The following is a 16,007-nucleotide window of genomic DNA, read 5'->3' as shown; positions in this document are numbered from 1 at the left end:
AAGGCACCATTAATGCTGAAAGGTACATACAGGTTTTGGAGCAACATATGTTGCCATCCAAGCAACGTTATCATGGACGCCCCTGCTTATTTCAGCAAGACAATGCCAAGCCACGTGTTACAACAGTGTGGCTTCAGAGTAAAAGAGTGTGGGTACTAGACTGGCCTGCATGTAGTTCAGACATGTGTCCCATTGAAAATGTGTGGCACATTATGAAGCCTAAAATACCACAACTATCCGGACTGTTATAGGCGCAAAGTGTAAAAGTCAGCATGTGTGATGGTATGGGGGTGTATTAGTGCCCAAGGCATGGGTAACTTACACATCTGTGAAGGCATACTTGCCAACCCTCCCGATTTTTCCGGGAAACTCCCGAATTTCTCCCCGGACAACAATATTGGGGGGCGTGTCTTAAAGGCACTGCCTTTAGCGTCCGCTTTTCCTCCATGCAAACAGCGTGCCGGCCCAGTCACAAAATATATGCGGCTGTAACACACACATAAGGAAATGCAAGGCATACTTGGTCAACAGCCATACAGGTCACACTGAGGGTGGCCGTATAAACAACTTTAACACAGTTATAAATATGCGCCACACTGTGAACCCACACCAAACAAGAATGACAAACACATTTCGGGAGAACATCCGCACCGTAACACAACACTGTAAAAAAAAATCCTATTTTTATGGTTAATTTACTCTAAATTTCTGCTGTAATTTTTCAATTTTTTTAAAATAGTTTATAAAACTGTAGAGTTGAAGACATTGTCTGTAAATAAACAATCCGCCTGTTATTTTAAGTAATGTGCCAGTAGTGACAAACTATGTATATTTCTATTTTTTTTTTACAGAAAAATACCAAATTAATCATACATAGCATTTTCTGTTTTCTTAAATTACTTTCAAATTCATGTAAAATGACAGTATTTATCTTTCATTGAATATTTAGCTTGTTCTATAAAAGTCTATGTCCGTACTAACAATCTAGAATAAAGGTATTTTTCTGCAGAACTGTTTGCGTCGTCACTTTATTAAAGGTGGTCGATTTTAACAATTCAGAAAAAATCTGTAAAATAATGGTATTTTTCTGTGGAACTGCCAGCATTGTCACTTCACTAAAGGTGTTTGGTCGTAATAATTTGGAAAAACTCTGTAGAATAAAGGTATTTTTCTGCAGAACTGTTTGCATCGTCACTTACCTACTCAGTGGCCTAGTGGTTAGAGTGTCCGCCCTGAGATCGGTAGGTTGTGAGTTCAAACCCCGGCCGGGTCATACCAAAGACTATAAAAATGGGAGCCATTACCTCCCTGCTTGGCACTCAGCATCAAGGGTTGGAATTGGGGGTTAAATCACCAAAAATGATTCCCGGGCGCGGCTACGCTGCTGCCCACTGCTTCCCTCACCTCCCAGGGGGTGAACAAGGGGATGGGTCAAATGCAGAGGACAAATTTCACCACACCTAGTGTGTGTGACAATCATTGGTACTTTAATTTAATTAATTTAACTTTATTAAAGATGGTTGATCTTAACAATTCAGAAAAAATCTTTAAAATGAAGGTATTTTTTACGGATGTCCGATAATGGCTTTTTGCCGATATCCGATATTCCGATATTGTCCAACTCTTTAATTACCGATACCGATATCAACCGATACCGATATCAACCGATATATGCAGTCGTGGAATTAACACATTATTATGCCTAATTTGGACAACCATGTATGGTGAAGATAAGGTACTTTTTTTTTAAAAATAATAAAATAAGATAACTAAATTAAAAACATTTTCTTGAATAAAAAAGAAAGTAAAACAATATAAAAACAGTTACATAGAAACTAGTAATTAATGAAAATGAGTAAAATTAACTGTTAAAGGTTAGTACTATTAGTGGAGCAGCAGCACGCACAATCATGTGTGCTTACGGACTGTATCCCTTGCAGACTGTATTGATATATATTGATATATAATGTAGGAACCAGAATATTGATAACAGAAAGAAATGGGGGGAGGGAGGTTTTTTGGGTTGGTGCACTAATTGTAAGTGTATCTTGTGTTTTTTATGTTGATTTAATTTAAAAAAATAAAAATAAAAAAAAACGATACAGATAATAAAAAAAACGATACCGATCATTTCTGATATTACATTTTAACGCATAAAAAAATACTAGGGATGTCCGATAATATCGGCCTGCCGATATTATCGGACATCCCTAGTATTTTTCTGTGCAACTGCCAGCATTGTCACTTCACTAAAGGTGTTTGGTCGTAATAATTTGGAAAAACTCTGTAGAATAAAGGTATTTTTCTGCAGAACTGTTTGCATCGTCACTTTATTAAAGGTGGTTGATCTTAATAATTTAGTAAAAATCTGTATGAGTACGATATTTTTCCGCAAAACGTTTCATGAAAAGTTCTGTAAATATAATGTTTTTGATCATTATTTGGTTTACAGTGTTTTACTTTAATTTTCTGGTTTTCGTTTGGCAGCCGTAGCTGCCAGTAGATGACTGTTTTTTTACAGAATTTTTTTTTTTACAGTGAACATAAACACAACAGAACAAATACCCAGAACCCCTTGCAGCACTAACTCTTCCGGGGCGCTACAATATACACCCCCCGCTACCACCAAACCCCCCCCCGCCCCCAAATCACTGTATTGTAGCGGTTGATTTAAGGACATAATTCAGCACACCTGTTTACTTGACTTTGCCCTCATTATTCACTGCCATTGTTCTATTGTGCACATGACAAGGTTGTTCTTGTTTACATTCATATATGCAGTTGAGAGTGAGTCATTCAGCGCGGCCCCTTTAGGTGGCCGTTAGGAGATTCTCCCAAAGGTGGGGGTTTGTTGTTGTCCCCGCCATTTTGGAGGGTGTGTGACGTAAGCGTTCATTCATTCTGGTAGTTGGAGGAATAAACGCCGCACACGTTTTTGTGTGTGAAACAATACTTCAAGTTGTCTGGCTTTCACGCTACAAGCACAACAGTATTCAACTTCACTGCTTTGGGGTTCTGTAGATCTACTGATGTAATGAGTGGTGCGTTTTTGGCCTTTGCTTGTGTTTTGTGCGTCTGCCTGTTTTGACGTTAACAGGAAAAATACCTTTCGCGAGTCGTCGCAATCCTTAAAGGCCTACTGAAAGCCACTACTACTGACCACGCAGTCTGATAGTTTATATATCAATGATGAAATCTTAACATTGCAACACATGCCAATACGGCCGGGTTAACTTATAAAGTGCAATTTTAAATTTCCCGCTAAACCTCCGGTTGAAAACGTCTATGTATGATGACGTATGCGCGTGACGTCACTAGTTAAACGGAAGTATTGGTATCCCATTGTATACAATACAAAAAAGCTCTGTTTTCCTCTCAAAATTCCACAGTATTCTGGACATCTGTGTTGGTGAATCTTTTGCAATTTGTTTAATGAACAATGGAGACTGCAAAGAAGAAAGTTGCAGGTGGGATCGGTGTATTAGCGGCTGGCTGCAGCAACACAACCAGGAGGACTTTGACTTGGATAGCAGACGCGCTAGCCGACGCTAGCCGACGCTAGCCGACGCTAGCCGACGCTAGCCGCCGACCGCACGGATGATCGGGTGAAGTCCTTCGTCCTTCCGTCGATCGCTGGAACGCAGGTGAGCACGGGTGTTGATGAGCAGATGAGGGCTGGCTGGCGTAGGTGGAGCGCTAATGTTTTTATCATAGCTCTGTGAGGTCCCGTTGCTAAGTTAGCTTCAATGGCGTCGTTAGCAACAGCATTGTTAAGCATCGCCAAGCTGGGAATTATTAACCGTGTATTTACAGGTCCATGGCATACTTGCCAACCTTGAGACCTCCAATATCGGGAGGTGGGGGGTAGGGGGTGGGGGGCGTGGTTGGGGGCGTGGTTATTTACAGCTAGAATTCACAAACTCGAGTATTTCATATATATTTTGTATATATATATATATATATATATATATATATATATATATTTATTTATTTATTTATTTATTTATTTATTTTATTTACATAAAAGAAATACTTGAATTTCAGTGTTCCGGTGGCTATCCATTAGATGGCAGTATTGTCCTGTTTAACTTCTCCGTTCATGATGAGTATATCATTTCGGCCACCGTGTTCAATGGAGAAGTCTGTTCTACATATTTACAGGCAACATACACCTTCCCCTTCGAACTGTCCTGGATGAACTGAAATTCTTGTTTCCATTCGTTTGAATTCGTTAGGCAAGCTGTTTATATTGTGGGAAAGCGGACGTGAGAACAGGCTGTCCCCACTCAGTCTCAGGTCCGCATTGAGCTGGAGGGGGCGTGGCCTCCAGCTCCGGCTGAATACCGGGAGTTTGTCGGGAGAAAATCTCTGCCGGGAGGTTGTCGGGAGAGGCGCTGAATACCGGGATTCTCCCGCTAAAAACGGGAGGGTTGGCAAGTATGGTCCATGGTTTAATAGTATTGTTGATCTTCTGTCTATCCTTCCAGTCAGGGATTTATTAATTTTGTTTCTATCTGCATTTGAGCCCGATGCTATCACGTTAGCTCAGTAGCTAAAGAGCTTCGCCGATGTATTGTCGTGGCGATAAAAGTCACTGTGAATGTCCATTTCGCGTTCTCGACTCTCATTTTCAAGAGGATATAGTATCCGAGGTGGTTTAAAATACAAATCCGTGATCCACAATAGAAAAAGGAGAAAGTGTGGAATCCAATGAGCCAGCTTGTACCTAAGTTACGGTCAGAGCGGAAAAAAGATACGTCCTGCACTGCGCTGTAGTCCTTCACTTTCACTTTCCTCATCCACGAATCTTTCAACCTCGCTCGAATTAATGGGGTAATCGTCGCTTTCTCGGTCCGAATCTCTCTCGCTGCATTGTAAACAATGGGGAAATGTGAGGAGTCCTTCCTCCGGTGACGTCACGCTACTTCCGGTACAGGCAAGGCTTTTTTTTATCAGCGACCAAAAGTTGGAGACTGGAATTATTAACCGTGTATTTACATGTCCATGGTTTAATAGTATTGTTGATCTTCTGTCTATCCTTCCAGTCAGGGATTTATTTATTTTGTTTCTATCTGCATTTGAGCCCGATGCTATCACGTTAGCTCCCTAGCTAAAGAGCTTCGCCGATGTATTGTCGTGGAGATAAAAGTCACTGTGAATGTCCATTTCGCGTTCTCGACTCTCATTTTCAAGAGGATATAGTATCCGAGGTGGTTTAAAATACAAATCTGTGATCCACAATAGAAAAAGGAGAAAGTGTGGAATCCAATGAGCCAGCTTGTACCTAAGCTACGGTCAGAGCGAAAAAAGATACGTCCTGCACTGCACTGTAGTCCTTCACTCTCACTTTCCTCATCCACAAATCTTTCACCCTCGCTCAAATTAATGGGATAATCGTCGCTTTCTCGGTCCGAATCTCTCTCGCTGCATTGTAAACAATGGGGAAATGTGAGGAGTCCTTCCTCCGGTGACGTCACGCTACTTCCGGTACAGGCAAGGTTTTTTTTTAATCAGCGACCAAAAGTTGCGACCTTTATCGTCGTTGTTCTCTACTAAATCCTTTCAGCAAAAATATGGCAATATCGCGAAATGATCAAGTATGACACATAGAATGGATCTGCTATCCCCATTTAAAGGCCTTTAATCGGGGAATGCCACTCGAACAAACAATGCGAATGGAAAAAAGCAAAAGAGGCGTGTCTTAGCACATGACAACAACATTGCACACATGAATAATTCCAAGAGAGGAGGCTCGGTGTCATGTTGTGGGATCGGACGTGTGTTTCTTTGGTGTAAACCGAGCTGAGTGTTTGCTTGCTCAGCCTTTCAGCTCGGCTGCACCTGCGAGTATCGGACCGTTTGGCCCACGGTGCATTTCACTTCCTCCTTCCACAAGTCTCACTTCCTTTCACGTGTGTGATACCGTCACACGCACGACAAAAGAAGCACCATGCAAACACAAAGATGAGGGTTTTCAACTTGCAGATGAATGACACGCTTAAAAACCCGCATCATTCACTGGCTCGTTGCTATGTGCAAATATGTCGCTCCACTCGGGGAAAGAGTGATCTGCATCACGGCACACTTATGTAACTTGCAAGGTTAGTGGACCACATCCACAGCAGCTGGACTGCCTCGGCTTAGAGGAGCATGGCGTCATCCTGGGATTTCTCTGAATTTATGTAAGCCACCTTGACCTCTCATGATGGAAGGTGATTGCCATGAATATATATTAGGTGTTGCAGTCAAACCAGATCTGGCCCTCCACGTCATTTTATATGGCACGTCAAATCCTGTGTCAACAAAGTACTTTTTGTATTTTATATATACCGGGTTGGTAGAGTGGTAGAGCAACTTGAGGGTTCCACGTTCGATGCCCGCTTCCGCCATCCTGGTCACTGCCGTTGTGTCCTTGGGCAAGACACTTTACCCACCTGCTCCCAGTGCCACCCACACTGGTTTGAATGTAACTCAGATATTGGGTTTCCCTATGTAAAAGTGCTTTGAGTCAATTAAATGTCAATTAAATGTAATTAAGTTTAATTAAATTAAATTAAAATAAATGTAATTTTTTTTATTACATTTAATTTAATTTAATTTAATTACATTTATTTCAATTCTTTTTGGCGTCGTTACAAATACAAAACTCACATTTGGAGATACATAAAAAACATAAAAGTTAAATTAAATGTAATTAAGTTTAATTAAATTAAATTAAAATAAATGTAATTTTATTTGATTACATTGAATTAAATTTAATTGAATTACATTTAATTCAATTCTTTTTGGCGTCGTTACAAATACAAAACTCAATTTAGAGATACATAAAAAACATAAAAGTTAAATTAAATGTAATTAAGTTTAATTAAATTAAATTAAAATAAATGTAATTTTATTTGATTACATTGAATTAAATTTAATTGAATTACATTTAATTCAATTCTTTTTGGCGTCGTTACAAATACAAAACTCACATTTGGAGATACATAAAAAACATAAAAGTTAAATTAAATGTAATTAAGTTTAATTAAATTAAATTAAAATAAATGTAATTTTATTTGATTACATTGAATTAAATTTAATTGAATTACATTTAATTCAATTATTTTTGGCGTCAGTACAAATACAAAACTCACATTTGGAGATACATAAAAAACATAAAAGTTAAATGAAATGTAATTAAGTTTAATTAAATTAAATTCAAATAAATGTAATTTTATTTGATTAAATTGAATTAAATTCAATTGAATTACATTTAATTCAATTCTTTTTGGCGTCGTTACAAATACAAAACTCTAACTCACATTTGGAGATACATAAAAAACATAAAAGTTAAATGAAATGTAATTAAGTTTAATTAAATTAAATTAAAATAAATGTAATTTTATTTGATTAAATTGAATTAAATTCAATTGAATTACATTTAATTCAATTCTTTTTGGCGTCGTTACAAATACAAAACTCTCATTTGGAGATACATAAAAAACATAGAAGTTAAATTAAATGTAATTAAGTTTAATTAAATTAAATTAAAATAAATGTAATTTTATTTTATTACATTTAATTTAATTTAATTTAATTGAATTACATTTAATTCCATTCTTTTTGGCGTCGTTACAAATACAAAACTCACATTTGGAGATACATAAAAAACATAAAAGTTGAATTAAATGTAATTAAGTTTGATTAAATTAAATTAAAATAAATGTAATTTTATTTTATTACATTTAATTTAATTTAATTTAATTACATTTAATTCAATTATTTTTGGCGTCATTACAAATACAAAACTCACATTTGGAGATACATAAAAAACATAAAAGTTAAATTAAATGTAATTAAGTTAATTAAATTAAATTAAAATAAAGGTAATTTTATTTGATTAAATTGAATTAAATTTAATTGAATTACATTTAATTCAATTCTTTTTGGCGTCGTTACAAATACAAAACTCACATTTGGAGATACATAAAAAACATAAAAGTTCAATTAAATGTAATTAAGTTTAATTAAATTAATTTCAAATAAATGTAATTTTATTTGATTAAATTGAATTAAATTTAATTTAATTACATTTAATTCAATTCTTTTTGGCGTCATTACAAATACAAAACTCACATTTGGAGCTACATAAAAAACATAAAAGTTAAATTAAATGTAATTAAGTTTAATTAAATTAAATTCAAATAAATGTAATTTTATTTGATTAAATTGAATTAAATTTGATTGAATTACATTTAATTCAATTCTTTTTGGCGTCGTTACAAATACAAAACTCACATTTGGAGATACATAAAAAACATAAAAGTTAAATTAAATGTAATTCAATTAAATTAAATTAAATTAAAATAAATGTAATTTTATTTTATTACATTTAATTTAATTTAATTGAATTACATTTAATTCAATTCTTTTTGGCGTCGTTACAAATACAAAACTCACATTTGGAGATACATAAAAAACATAAAAGTTCAATTAAATGTAATTAAGTTTAATTAAATTAAATTAAAATAAATGTAATTTTATTTTATTAAATTGAATTAAATTTAATTGAATTACATTTAATTGAATTACATTTAATTCAATTATTTTTGGCGTTGTTACAAATACAAAACTCACATTTGGAGATACATAAAAAACATAAAAGTTCAATTAAATGTAATTAAGATTAATTAAATTAAATTAGAATAAATGTAATTTTATTTTTTTACATTTAATTTAATTTAATTTAATTACATTTAATTCAATTATTTTTGGCTTTGTTACAAATACAAAACAGTATTGCTCGGTTGGTAGAGTGGCCGTGCCAGCAACTTGAGGGTTCCAGGTTCGATCCCCGCTTCCGCCATCCTAGTCACTGCCGTTGTGTCCTTGGGCAAGGCACTTTACCCACCTGCTCCCAGTGCCACCCACAATGGTTTAAATGTAACTCAGATATTGGGTTTCACTATGTAAAAGCGCTTTGAGTCACTAGACATAAAAACCATACAAGTTCAATTAAATGTAATTAAGTTTAATTAAATTAAATTAAAATAAATGTAATTTTATTTCATTACATTGAATTTAATTTAATTTAATTACATTTAATTCAATTCTTTTTGGCGTCGTTACAAATACAAAACTCACATTTGGAGATACATAAAAAACATAAAAGTTAAATTAAATGTAATTAAGTTTAATTAAATCAAATTAAAATAAATGTAATTGTATTTGATTAAATTGAATTAAATTTAATTGAATTACATTTAATTCAATTCTTTTTGGCGTCATTACAAATACAAAACTCACATTTGGAGATACATAAAAAACACAAAAGTTAAATTAATTGTAATTAAGTTTAATTAAATTAAATTCAAATGAATGTAATTTTATTTGATTAAATTGAATTAAATTTAATTGAATTACATTTAATTCAATTCTTTTTGGCGTCGTTACAAATACAAAACTCACATTTGGACATACATAAAAAACATAAAAGTTAAATTAAATGTAATTAAGTTTAATTAAATTAAATTAAAATAAATGTAATTTTATTTGATTACATTGAATTAAATTTAATTGAATTATATTTAATTCAATTATTTTTGGCGTCGTTACAAATACAAAACTCACATTTGGAGATACATAAAAAACATAAAAGTTCAATTAAATGTAATTAAGATTAATTAAATTAAATTACAATAAATGTAATTTTATTTTTTTACATTTAATTTAATTTAATTGAATTACATTTAATTCAATTATTTTTGGCTTTGTTACAAATACAAAACAGTATTGCTCGGTTGGTAGAGTGGCCGTGCCAGCAACTTGAGGGTTCCAGGTTCGATCCCCGCTTCCGCCATCCTAGTCACTGCCGTTGTGTCCTTGGGCAAGGCACTTTACCCACCTGCTCCCAGTGCCACCCACACTGGTTTGAATGTAACTCAGACATTGGGTTTCACTATGTAAAAGCGCTTTGAGTCACTAGAGAAAAGCGCTATATAAATATAATTCACTTCACATATTTCCATTTTGGCGGACCAAAATACACGTACGGCATGAGCTTCTAAATTTTAAAATGATCTAATAATGCAATAAATATTATACTATCATACAAAACCCAAAACCAGTGAAGTTGTCACGTTGTGTAAATGGTAAATAAAAACAGAATACAATGATTTGCAAATCCTTTTCAACTTATATTCAATTGAATAGACTGCAAAGACAAGATATTTAATGTTCACACAGAGAAACTTCTTTTTTTTTTGCAAATAATCATTAACTTAGAATTTAATGGCAGCAACACATTGCAAAAAAGTTTGCACAGGGGCATTTTTACCACTGTGTTACATGGCCTTTCCTTTTAACAACACTCAGTAAAGGTTTGGGAACTGAGGAGACACATTTTTGAAGCTTTTCAGGCGGAATCCCCCCCGCCCGCATAGAAGTCTCGTCGTGACATTGCTGGTTTTACGAGCAGAGGAGCATGTTCGGCAGCGCACAATCACAGAGTACTTACAAGCAGACACAGTGTGTAGACAGAAAAGGGAGAACGGACGCATTTTGGCCTAAAAACTGACAATGAAGGTGAAGTTATAACACTGAAACGCCCTCAGGAAGAGGTGCTTTAAGACATGGCTAGCTAGCTAGCGGCTAACATCCATCCGCAGTCTGCAGTGTTTTAGCTACTTCTAAATCACTAATCCTCGTCTCCATGGCGACAAATAAAGTAAGAGGAATTGCTAAACATGCTTCACTACACACCGTAGATCCCCTGCATCAAAATATAAACAAACGCCAATGGTGGATCTACACCTGACATCCACTGTAATGATACCAAGTACAAGCACGTATCGAGTCGATACTACTATGATTACGTCGATATTTTTGGGCATCACATCTTCTTTCATTTTTTTAAAATGTATACACTACCGTTCAAAAGTTTGGGGTCACATTGAAATGTCCTTATTTTTGAAGGAAAAGCACTGTACTTTTCAATGAAGATAACTTTAAACTAGTCTTAACTTTAAAGAAATACACTCTATACATTGCTAATGTGGTAAATGACTATTCTAGCTGCAAATGTCTGCCCATTTCCAGCAACTATCACTCCAGTGTTCTAATGGTACAATGTGTTTGCTCATTGGCTCAGAAGGCTAATTGATGATTAGAAAACCCTTGCGCAATCATGTTCACACATCTGAAAACAGTTTAGCTCGTTACAGAAGCTACAAAACGGACCTTCCTTTGAGCAGATTGAGTTTCTGGAGCATCACATTTGTGGGGTCAATTAAACGCTCAAAATGGCCAGAAAAAGAGAACTTTCATCTGAAACTCGACAGTCTATTCTTGTTTTTAGAAATGAAGGATATTCTACAAAATTGTTTGGGTGACCCCAAACTTTTGAACAGTAGTGTATTATGTTTATAAACTCAGGAAATACGTCCCTGGGCACATGAGGACTTTGAATATGACCAATGTATGATCCTGTAACTACTTGATACCCTAAATGGGTGGTATCATCCAAAACTAATGTAAAGTATCAAACAAGAGAAGAATAAGTGATTAGTACATTTTAACAGAAGTGTAGATAGAACATGTTGAAACAGGAAGTAAGCAGATATTAACAGTAAATGAACAAGTGGATTAATAATTATTTTTTACAGTTTGTCCATAATGTTGACAAAATAATAGGTGTATAAATATGTTACTGCATACGTCAGCAGACTAATTAGGAGCCTTTGTTTGCTTACTTACTACTAAAAGACAAGTTCTCTAGTATGTTCATTATTTTATTTAAGGACTAAATTGCAATAATAAACATATGTTTAATGCACCCTAAGATTTTTTGTTAAAATAAAGCCAATTATGCCATTTTTTTGTGGTGCACCTTTATTTAGAAAAGTACCGAAAAGTACTAAAATAATTTTACACTAATTTTACACTAATTTAACACTAAATGCAAGTCATCAGAATCAGGCAATACACCAACTTATATTCTTGTCTTCATGAAAGTAAGGATTGTTAAACATGCTGATATTATCATTAAACACCTTTAACTTGTTAACAAAAAACGTCTTTTTGAAAAATAAATAAATAAAGTGAGTTGGAGGCTCCCACCACCTCCTCCTCCTCCTCCTCCTCCTCCTCATCGCGCATCTTTTCGCAAGGCATGCTATGGGTGCAGCGGAATCCCGTGACGTCACGCCCGTTCGGTTGCCAAGGGCGACACCCGTGACGTCAATGGGCGGCACCGGCGTGACCACGTGCTCTGTATAAAAGCAGCAGCTGGCTGGAGGCGGCAAGTCAGAGCGCAGCGCGGCGTGCGTCATCGGAACATAAATCAACCACCGGAGTTAAAGGAAATATCTTTTTTATTATATATATTTATATATATTTTTATTTTTTTTTACCGGTTTTTCCCAACATGGCTGTGACTGAAGCTGGATGCGATCTGACTTACTGCAAAATGAGGGGCATTGTTACTGTTCTCACCGGTGAGCGAGCCAATTATTACCATTCATTATAAAAAAAAAAAAAATTATATATTATTATTATTTCAACTATGTACTTGTCTAATACTAACACATCACGTGGGTGACTGCCTATCAGTGTTGGAGTTCACGACTTTTGAATGGAAAATGCTTTCATGGCGTGTGAATGGGTGACCCAAGTGGTTGCGTAACCGGTAAGCCCGCAGCATTAAGAGGTGCACGCAACAGCGCAAATCTGCCTCATAAACAGGGTATTTGGACCTTGCACGCACTATAACACCGTTTTTTGACATGCTAAATGGGTTTTGACTTCATTAGATTAACACTGTGTTAGACCCAGCGGGTGTTGTTGATGCAGCACGGTGGAACAGGGGTTTTAAGTGCGTGTGCCTCACACTAAGAAGGTCATGGGCTCGTTTCTTCGTCTTTCTGTGCGGGGCATGCACACGAACATGCAAACATGTGGATGGAGAGGGGGTGTGACGTTCATATGTTGTCAATATTCAGTGTTTTATCCTTCATAGTTAATATTGTAAATCCCACATTCTTTATTTTCATGTACATTCCGGGTGTCTCATTCAGTAAAAAAAATGTAAAATTCCATTCCGTTTTTTAAGGCGGTCTGTCATAAAGTTTTTAGCATTCATCCATTCATTCATAATATCCATCCATCCATTTTCTACCGCTTGTTCCCTTTCGGGGTTGCGGGGGGTGCTGGAGCCTATGTGTGTAAATAAAGTATATTTTCTAAATAAATGTATTACAAAAATAAACTTACCGTGTACAATTACGTATAGTTACACTGTAATCATCTCTAATAATAAAACAAAATATTATGTATATATATGTTGTCAATTTTCAGTGTTTTATCGTTCATAGTTAGAATTGTAAATCCCACATTCTTTATTTTCATGTACATTCCAGGTGTCTCATTCAGTAAAAAAAAATGTAAAATTCCATTCCGTTTTTTAAGGCGGTCTGTTATAAAGTTTTTAGCATTCATCCATTCATTCATAATATCCGTCCATCCATTTTCTACCGCTTGTCCCTTTCGGGGTTGCGGGGGGTGCTGTAGCATATGTGTAAATTAAGTATATTTTCTAAATAAATGTATTACAAAAATAAACTTACCTTGTACAATTACGTATAGTTACACTGTAATCATCTCCAATAATAAAACAAAATATTATGTATATATATGTTGTCAATATTCAGTGTTTTATCGTTCATAGTTAAAATTGTAAATCCCACATTCTTTATTTTCATGTACATTCCGTGTGTCTCATTCAGTAAAAAAAATGTAAAATTCCATTCCGTTTTTTAAGGCGGTCTGTCATAACGTTTTTAGCATTCATCCATCCATTTTCTACCGCTTGTTCCCTTTCGGGTTTGCGGGGGGTGCTGGAGCCTATGTGTGTAAATAAAGTATATTTTCTAAATAAATGTATTACAAAAATAAACTTACCGTGTACAATTACGTATAGTTACACTGTAATCATCTCTAATAATAAAACAAAATATTATGTATATATATGTTGTCAATATTCAGTGTTTTATCGTTCATAGTTAATATTGTAAATCCCACATTCTTTATTTTCATGTACATTCCAGGTGTCTCATTCCGTAAAAATTTTCTTAATTCCATTCCGTTTTTTAAGGCGGTCTGTTATAACGTTTTTAGCATTCATCCATCCATTTGCTACCGCTTGTCCCTTTCGGGGTCGCCGGAGCCTATCTCAGCAATCAGACATTATTGTGAGGTTTTGTATGAGTGTTCCTAAAAATAGATCTGGCCCGCCACATCAATTTGTGTGTGGAAATAATATCCATCCATCCATTTTCTACCGCTTGTCCCTTTCGGGGTGGTGGGGGTGCTGGAGCTTGTGTAAATAAAGTATATTTTCTTAATATATGTGTTACAAAAATAAATGTACCGCGTACATTTAAGTGTATTTTACACTGTAATCATCTCTAATAATAAAACAAAATATTAGCACGGTGGAACAGGGATTAGTACATGTGCCTCACAATAGGAAAGTCATGGGTTCGTTCCTTCGTCTTTCTGTGTGGAGAAAACATGCAAACTCCACATACGTGGATGGAGAGGGGGTGTAACGTTCATCTGTTGTCAATATTCAGTGTTTTATCCTTCATAGTTAATATTGTAAATCCCACATTCTTTATTTTCATGTACATTCCGGGTGTCTCATTCCGTAAAAAAATTTAAAATTCCATTCCACTTTTTAAGGCGGTCTGTCATAATGTTTTTAGCATTCATCCATCCATTTTCTACCGCTTGTCCCTTTCGGGGTCGCGGGGGTTGCCGGAGCCTATCTCAGCAATCGGACATTATTGTGAGGTTTTGTATGAGTGTTCCTAAAAACAGATCTGAAAGCGTGGAAATAATATCCATCCATCCATTTTCTACCGCTTGTCCCTTTCGGGGTCGCAGGGGGTGCTGGAGCCTATGTGTAAATAAAGTATATTTTCTTAATAAATGTATTACAAAAATAAACGTACCGCGTACAATTAGGTATATTTACACTGTAATCATCTGTAATAATGAAACAAAAAATTAGCACGGTGGAACAGGGGTTAGTACGTGTGGCGAAAACATGCAAACTCCACACATTTCGATGGAGAGGGGGTGTGACGTTCATATGTTGTCAATATTCAGTGTTTTATCGTTCATAGTTAATATTGTAAATCCCACATTCTTTATTTTCATGTACATTCTGGGTGTCTCATTACGTAAAAAAAAAAAATTCTATTCTGTTTTTTAAGGCGGTCTGTCATAACGTTCTTAGCATTCAATCAGACATTATAAATATAAATATAAATATATTACAAAAATAAATGTACCGCGTATTATTGCATATATTTACACTTTAATAATCTCAAATAATAAAACTAAATATTATATCGTCGTACGTTTTAAAACAATGTTACTGTTCAAATAAAGACAAATACTTAAATATCTGCTTGACTTATTTCAAAGCAAGTAATCCAACAAACTGTTCCTGTAAATATTTTACAGTAAAAACATTTTTACAGTAAAATCCACTTTCAATATAGGTACCGTTTTTCCATTCCATTTAATTTAATTCCATGTATTTTTTTTTTTAATTTGCTGTAAAAAAAAAACAACTGCAAATATTATAGTAAAATGCCAGTTTTGTACACTACAATCCAAATATTTGGTTTTGTACAGCATACATAAAAAAAAAAATGATACACATGTTTTATATACTTATGATTTCAAAGCAAGTAATCCAACAAACTGTTGCTGTAAATATTTTACAGTAAAACTTTTTTTTTTACAGTAAAATCCCCTTTCAATATAGAGTAATATTGTATAAAAAAAAACTTGCATGGATTTTTACATGAAAAAAACCAGTGGTACCATTTTTCCATTCCATTTAATTTAATTCCATGTATTTTTTTATTTAATCCATCCATCCATTTTCTACCGCTTGTTTTTTTATTTTACATGCTGTAAAAAAAAAAAAAAAGAAAACCTGCAAATATTACGGT

General features: G+C 34.7%; 1 protein-coding gene across 2 annotated transcripts in view; it reads left to right on the top strand.

Moving 5' to 3' along the window:
- Positions 1-16,007, top strand: part of si:ch211-195b13.1 (STKc_SGK domain-containing protein) — a 49,255-nt gene that overhangs the window by 12,200 nt on the left and 21,048 nt on the right. The window contains exon 1 of one of the 2 annotated variants that reach the window (XM_062029557.1): positions 12,284-12,476. The exons of the other annotated variant lie outside the window; for it this stretch is intronic. Coding sequence (XP_061885541.1) covers positions 12,407-12,476 — 70 coding nt within the window. The 5' untranslated portion in view covers positions 12,284-12,406. Of the gene's footprint in view, positions 1-12,283; positions 12,477-16,007 lie in introns of those variants that run through there. 2 annotated transcript variants of the gene reach the window in all.

Source organism: Entelurus aequoreus, linkage group LG20, assembly GCF_033978785.1.
Source record: "Entelurus aequoreus isolate RoL-2023_Sb linkage group LG20, RoL_Eaeq_v1.1, whole genome shotgun sequence".
Classification (NCBI taxonomy): Eukaryota; Metazoa; Chordata; class Actinopteri; order Syngnathiformes; family Syngnathidae; genus Entelurus; species Entelurus aequoreus.
The sequence above is the reverse complement of the archived record's forward strand: the minus strand, read 5'-3'. Positions and strand labels throughout refer to the sequence as shown.